The sequence below is a fragment of the Cicer arietinum genome, chromosome 5 (assembly GCF_000331145.2).
Source record: "Cicer arietinum cultivar CDC Frontier isolate Library 1 chromosome 5, Cicar.CDCFrontier_v2.0, whole genome shotgun sequence".
Lineage (NCBI taxonomy): Eukaryota > Viridiplantae > Streptophyta > Magnoliopsida > Fabales > Fabaceae > Cicer > Cicer arietinum.
In genome coordinates this window covers 52349857-52357322 of record NC_021164.2, presented here as the reverse complement: position 1 = coordinate 52357322, position 7466 = coordinate 52349857, and the positions used below count along the sequence as shown (strand labels likewise).

At 26.2% G+C, this 7466-nt stretch overlaps 1 protein-coding gene across 1 annotated transcript in view; it reads right to left on the bottom strand.

The window, feature by feature from the left end:
• The window catches only part of LOC140920506 (uncharacterized), a 1838-nt gene extending 1499 nt beyond the window's left edge, over positions 1 to 339 (bottom strand). The window contains exons 1-2 of the mRNA XM_073368788.1: positions 243 to 339; positions 69 to 165 (exon numbers count right to left, since the gene is read on the bottom strand). Of these exons, the coding sequence (XP_073224889.1) occupies positions 69 to 165; positions 243 to 339 (194 nt within the window). The remainder of the gene's footprint in view (positions 1 to 68; positions 166 to 242) is intronic.
• Between the last annotated feature and the right edge of the window lie 7127 nt (positions 340 to 7466).

The following is a 7466-nucleotide window of genomic DNA, read 5'->3' as shown; positions in this document are numbered from 1 at the left end:
ATTAGTTAATAATTAATAGAGAAAGTTATTAAATATTGAAAAAAATTATATAGTATAAAAAGTCTCACCCATCTGACTCTAACTCAATAACTTTAAATTTTGTAGTGACACCATTCCTTTCATAAACTCTGTCTTGTCCCACTCCAACTAAAATTCCCATGACATCTATTTAAAAATAATAATAATGATTAAATTGTGAATGACTAAAATAAAATAACAACGACAGATTGAAATAAACTTACCAATCAAGTAATCCATGTCAACATTTCGAATTTCTGGGAATGAAATCAATGAGTACGGAGAGGCTGTGACCAAACTGATTTCTAATTCTCGGACCATTGTACTATTTTGCAAATTCAATTTGAATTGATGTCCGGTTGTTCTATATGCTCCAGAGTTAGACGCAACACCGAGAGAACGAAAGTTGTACACAACTCCCTCACGAATAGTAGTCTCAAATCGAGGAATAAGAGTTTTTCACACTGTTGCTTGAATTTTATCACCCTAGCAAGATTAAGTGATAGATAAATTTAGAGTAAACAATTATTTATGTAGAAAAAAAGGAAATGTAAGTAAATTAATTATATATATATATATCTAATAAAAATTAAATACGTAATAGTTATTTTTTAAAAATAGCTATAAAATAAGATCATATGGCAAATGGATTATGATTATAAGAAGTAAAAAATTAATTTACATTGTTAGTATATTACCATTGAATTTATCATTTATTGAAAATATACATAGATTCTCAATCTTTGTTTTGTTAATAATTTTATATTAAATTAATTAACAATAAATACAACATTCAACTGCTTAACTGAAAATATATTTAAGAATTTATTGTAACAGCATCTCATTTAGATACTAAAATGATTATTTAATCGTAAATTTATGTAAAAAGTTAATGGAAAATTTAATATATTGAGATACATCCGTCTATTATGAAAAATATTATTTTCTTTGAATAAAATATGAACAGTAAAAATAATTGAAGTTTCTATTTATATTGGTTAATTTTTTTTTCACAGATTAATATTGGTTAAGTTTCTTGACACATTTTTTTCTAATGTTCATTTCAATTATAATACGTGTACTACATTTGAACTCAAATTTTGGACAACCTTTTTTAATTCTCCACATTTCAATATTGTGATACACTATTTCACCTTCAATTGGAGGCCAATATCTCATCATTCTCCAGACAACAAAATTTCACTCTTCAACATCTACATTTTTCTTGTTTGCTCTTAGTCATACTTTTATAATCACATAACAACGCTACAATATATTTAAAATTTTGTAAGCACTTTATGTTATATTTTAATCTATACTTATATATTTTATACTTAGCTATACTATATAATTTACACTATGTTATACTATTCTCTAAAAATATTTAATTCTCAACTTTTAATATCCTTAAATTTTTTAAATTTATCAACTTTTAATCCTTAATTTTAAAAGTTTTTGTAAAAAATTTATATTTTAGAACCCCTAAAAAAAGTTATATATAATAAAAATAGAGATTAAAAGGGAATAAATTAATTTTTTGTATGGATTAAACGTCTAAGGTCATAAATTTATAAGGATTAAAAATATATTTAACATATGTTACATATGTTTTTTTTATAGGATTCATCTAAAAATTTAAAATCACTTAGCCATAAATGCACGACACCAAATTCTTTAATAATTCAATTGTTGAATCAAGTCAGGTTAGGTAATGTATCGTAAATAGAAAACTATAAAATAGACAACATATGTATGACAAATCTCATAACATAGTACATATTATGTGGTTGTACTTGTTGAGAAATTTACGTGAGACAGGACAATATAGTTTGGGTTCGGCGTATTTGACAATACTTTATAGAGATTGTGTCGTGTGTAACACCTTAATTTTTATAATAAACTATTTTTTTAACACTACAAGAATACAATCATTTTGTGGCTAACTTTACAAATATTTTGTGGCCGAAAAAAACCTTCACAAATTAGTGGACGAAAAAGCCCTCACAAATACAAAAATTTAAATTTGTCTTTATTTGTGGCTGAAAAAGCCCTCACAAAAAGACTACAATTTTAGCTGGATTTTGTGAGAGCTTAGGCCGCCACAAAATTCAGCTGAAATTGGAGTCCTTTGTGATGGCTTTTTCAGCCACAAAATCAACCCTTTGTGAGGGTAAATGCCGCCACAAAGGCAAGCAATTTGTGACCGCTCAAGCCGCCACAAAATCATTCGTCCGTTGCACTTTGTGAGGGCAAAGGCCGCCACAAATGCCCATTGGTCCGTTTAAATTTGTGGCCGCCCAGGCCGCCACAAATTTCTTATTTTCTGACTGTTAAAGCCGCCACAAAAGATCAATAATTTTCTATAAATATCACTCCACTCCTCTTATCATTTTTCACTTCTACCTTCTCTCTAAACTTTCTTTCTAAATTTTCTCTCCACCTTCTCTCTACAAAAATTATTTCTTCAAGGTTGTTCTTTACTATCTTGAATTTTTGTAAGTTTATATTATATATTTAGTTTTTTAATTTTATTTTTGATTTGAAGTTATTTATTTAGTGAATATTATTGAACTTTTATTTTGACAGTTGTGATATAGTGTTTACTTCGAAAAGTTCTCAGCTCTGTGAAAGCTTCAAGTCAGACACTACCCGACATCAAGTTAGTATTTTATACATTTTAAATATAGATTAGTAAAATATGTGATATTATAAATATATTTATATTATTTTTAAAATATATAAAAAGTTCGTCATTCAAAATGTTATTATAGAAATTATGTTGTTTAGATAATATATGAGAAATAAAAATTATAGAAATTATGTTGCTTACATAATATATGATAAATAAAAATTTGAAACACATGTAAAACTTATTGATTTTAATATAACTATTTTTTAAAAAAACATTTATTAAAATTGATGATATTAATATTTGTTGTTAGTTATTAAAAAGAGTTGTAGTTGAGTTCGTACAAAAAATTTTTATACTTTAACAGTCTCTATTTTTGTTTATATATAAGGAGTTATTTTATGAATTTTTTTATTAAACATCATTTAAAATTTTATTTTGGTTTATATAATTATAGTCTTGATAATAATTTATTATATTGTTTGCAAATGCTCCCCTAATTGACATATAAATTATGTCAAAATTTATATATAATGCTTTTTAAAATTTTATTTTGGTTTATATAATTATATTCTTAATAATAATTTATTTTATTCACATCAACTTCCTCAACCTCAACTAGATCAAATTCTATACCGATCAATTATGCCAACAGCTGGCTTGATTAGACTAGATTTAAATCAACCTCAACCAGCTATGGCTCCTCCTTCGACTAGTGGTGGTGTAATTGAAGATGAAATCCATTTTCAAACCATGATGTCTCCTCCAACACAAATTAATAACACTTTTAAGGTACTTCTGTCGTCGGGTAACATTGCAGGAAATAATGATGGTGGGAGTGGAGCTGATCAGAAGAATTATTATGAGGACTGATGTATTTGAATAATTTCATAATTTTATTTTTGGTTTGTATGAACACATATTTATCTTGTCCTAGTTAATTATTGTGTGTTTAATTATTGGTTTGTATTTATTAATTTTGGAATGTTTTATTTGATTTTTTAGTAATTACTTTAATTATTATTAATATTATATTTTTATATATAATAGTTATTTTAATTTTTAAATTTAATTTTTATTTAAATTTAATTTTAATTTTAAATATATATTCATATTAATTTATTATATATAATATTATTTTTTAGTATTAATTTTGAATTTAAAAATAATTTTTTAATAAAGTTAATATTTTGTGGCGGCCTAAGCCCTCACAAAATATTTATTTTTTAATCTAGAACATTCTTTGTGGCGGCCTAAACCCTCACAAAGGGAAGCATTTGTGGTGGCCTGGACCCCCACAAAAGTTTAACTTTTTAAAATCAGTTTATCCTTTGTGGCAGCCTAAGCCCTCACAAAGTGAGGCATTTGTGGCGGCCTATGCCCTCACAAAAGCAGGCGTTTGTGACGGCCTTTGCCCTCACAAAGGACAACGAAATTTTCACACTTTGTGGCCGTTTTGGCTGCCACGAAGGTTTGTGACCACCTTATTTGTGGCTGCCTAAGGCCGCCGCAAATGCCTACTTTGTGGCTGTTTTTTCCCCTTTGTGAGGGCCAAAAACCCTCACAAAATTCATGTTTTCTTGTTGTGTAATGAAATAGGATTTTAAATCATTAATTATGTTCAAATTATTTTAAAATATACGTTGATTAATTTTCTTTATATGAGTGTTTTCTATGATGTGTTATTCTTGTACATATTTGACTAAATGAGTTATATATATAACAAATATTATATTTTATATATTTTTCTAAAAACAATTGTATTTTAGTGTAATATTTTAAAGAATAAGACTTCAGACGATTTTACGTGTATATGCGCGTAAGTAATTAATATGATGATTTCATGTGTGTTTGACTGATGTTAAGTATCACATAGTCATGTTTTAATTATTCCAAACTATTTTCTATTTTTAGTTATTTATTTTATAAATAATTATCTTGAGGTATTAGTAATATTTATGGTTGCTCTCCTTTATTTTTATAGTTGCTATAGGATGATGATTTTATACGTATTTATTATGGTTTAGTAGTCAATATAAATTGTTGATGTTATATTTATATATTTTATTATTTTGACTATTCTATAAAGATGATAGTATTGTTTTGAATATGAAAATTTTGGTTATTAATGTATTTTAAAAGAGTAATTACTTTAATTACTTATTTATAAAATATTAGTAAAACCTTAGTAATGAAATTGTGTTAAAAAAAATTAATTTTAGTAATTGTTGATTTTGTTTTTAAAAAATCAAAAGAAATTAGTAAAATATGTTTTATGGGTTATGCCTATATGCAAGGAAAACTTAATTTAAAAAAAAAATAAAAAAAAATAATAAAAAAATAAGTCAGGAAGGTGGAGAAGTACCATAAAGTTTTCATGAAGAGGAACCGAAAAGTAGGATTATCGTTGAGTACTGGTGATCGATAACTATTTCATAAAGGTTTTTCTGTTTTCGTCCAAATTTTAGTATGTTGTTTCATTCATTTAATTAGTCAATTAAACATAATTTCCAAGATTTTTAGCGATCTCAATTTATCTCTATAATACCCAAGGTCTTTGTTTATAGATTTCGTTATTTTGTACCGTTTTCTTCGTTGGAAGTGTGATTTGAGTGAAACCAACGCCAAGACGATCGAGTAAAAAGTGACTATATTATCGATTGATTGGTTTTCTGATTTATGGAAAGTTTCATTGACGCAATTTTGAAATTGAGTTTTTAAGAATGCATCAAAGAACAAAAGTTGTTTGTTTGTGGCCTCGTTTTCGCATGTGAAACCATCGAAATAAGGTAAAGAGTGATAGAACATTTGAATTCATGAGCATAATATATTTTGAGATGAACGAGAAAATCGTATTTTCTAATAATTCATATGGGGTTCGCTACATACAACAATAACTCTTTGAGAGATAAATTAATTAATGTGAAAATATAAGAATTGTGATATTAACATGTGAAATAAAAATATTTATAAGGTATTGATGATTTAATTTTCGATAATTGTGTGGTAATTGATATTATTGTGATGTTGGATGTCAAACGAAATTATGTGCATATGTTTGATTAGACGAGTTTATATGATGAAAAAAGATGGATGCATTGTATGATACAAATTTATGTGATGATGATGTTTGATTGATGATAGTTATGTTATAAATTTATTATGAGTTTATATGATGATCATGATGATGTATGATTAATGATAACGATGTTATAAATTTGTGATGAGAATATTAAACTAACCCCATTATTGATGAAATAGTGATTATTCCAACTTGTACTAAAGATGTTGCTCTTAATGGAGTAATCTATGCTAACGAGGGGATAAAATAGATGTTGGGAATATTTGAAGTTGATGAGAATTTTTGAAGTGGAGATTATTTTGTCATCATATAGGTAAGGTCTAATAAGTCTAGTGATTTTGAGGAAGTACAATTGAATGAGTCTGATTGTGACGGTCTATAGTTGAGCCTTAAGGTAAGATTGTTAGATCTTAGAGGTATTCAAGTGGAGAATTCCTAAGTGACATGGAGGTAGCACTCCAAATGTCGGGAGCTACCATACAACACGTGTTTACCTTGATTGTCGCGTCTATGTGTCTCGAGTTGAGTTGAGTGGATTTATGAGGACAAGACCAACTTGAATTGTTCGTCCACTCGGGTGATGACATAGTATCAAACTTCATAACCAAATACTTCGGAGTTATAATGGTACCGCATTGTATTTCGTTGTGATTAATATGTATCCTTTGCAATAATAATTGCCCTTGGATGATTTGATGTTATAGTGAAACGTATTGATTTTTCTTGAGTGATTTTGACTTTATAATGTGATATTTTTGTTGAGGATTGTCTGTGTGATAATACAGTTTTATTATGATTAATTGCATGTTTTTCTTACTTATATTATACTACCAACATAATTTCGAAACTCGCCTTCTTCGTTGTTTGTGTTTGACTGGTTTGACTCTACGTTTGTCAAATCGCAATCTATTATATATATTTAAAACGGACTCTCGATGCCACATCATCATATTTTGCCACATCGTCGTATTTTGCCACTTCAACATATTTCATCCACATCAGCCAAAAGGCTGATGTGTACCTCATGAGAGTACCCCTCCTCTTTCAACAACTTTTCATCTTCCTTCCACAATTTCTTTAATACCTCCAAAATTTATTTGATAATATTATTTTATAATAAATTTATAAATTATCAAATTATTTTACAATTATTAATAATAAATTTATAAATTATTTTACAATTTGATAATAATTTATAATTTATATTATTAATAAGTTATTTTATAATAAATTTATAAATTATTTTATAGTATTATTAGTCATTTACCAATTGTAATAATTTATATTATTAATCTTTAAATTCAATGGAAAAAAAACCACATAATCACTCATAAATATCGACATAAATGCTATTTATCTAATCCTCCTTGCAATTATATGATTCCACTTATGGTGAGTAATGATTTATGTTTCTAATTCAATTACTCGTTAATGTCAATCTATTTAAAATTACTTTCAATTTATGTCAATCCATTTTTTTTAGAAACATATTATAAAATAAAAATATATATTCTATTTGACATAAAAGACACAAATTTATTAAAAATAATCATAAAATACGAATATATAAAAAGTTATTAAAAAAGTTACTTCCAATTATTAAAATACACAAATTTATTTAAAATTATAATATATATGAATATATTAAAAAATATAATGAACCAACGTTTACTGTATATGTGTTCTGAAAAAATATGTTAGCACTAAATTTTTATCAATTAAGTTATATATTTATAA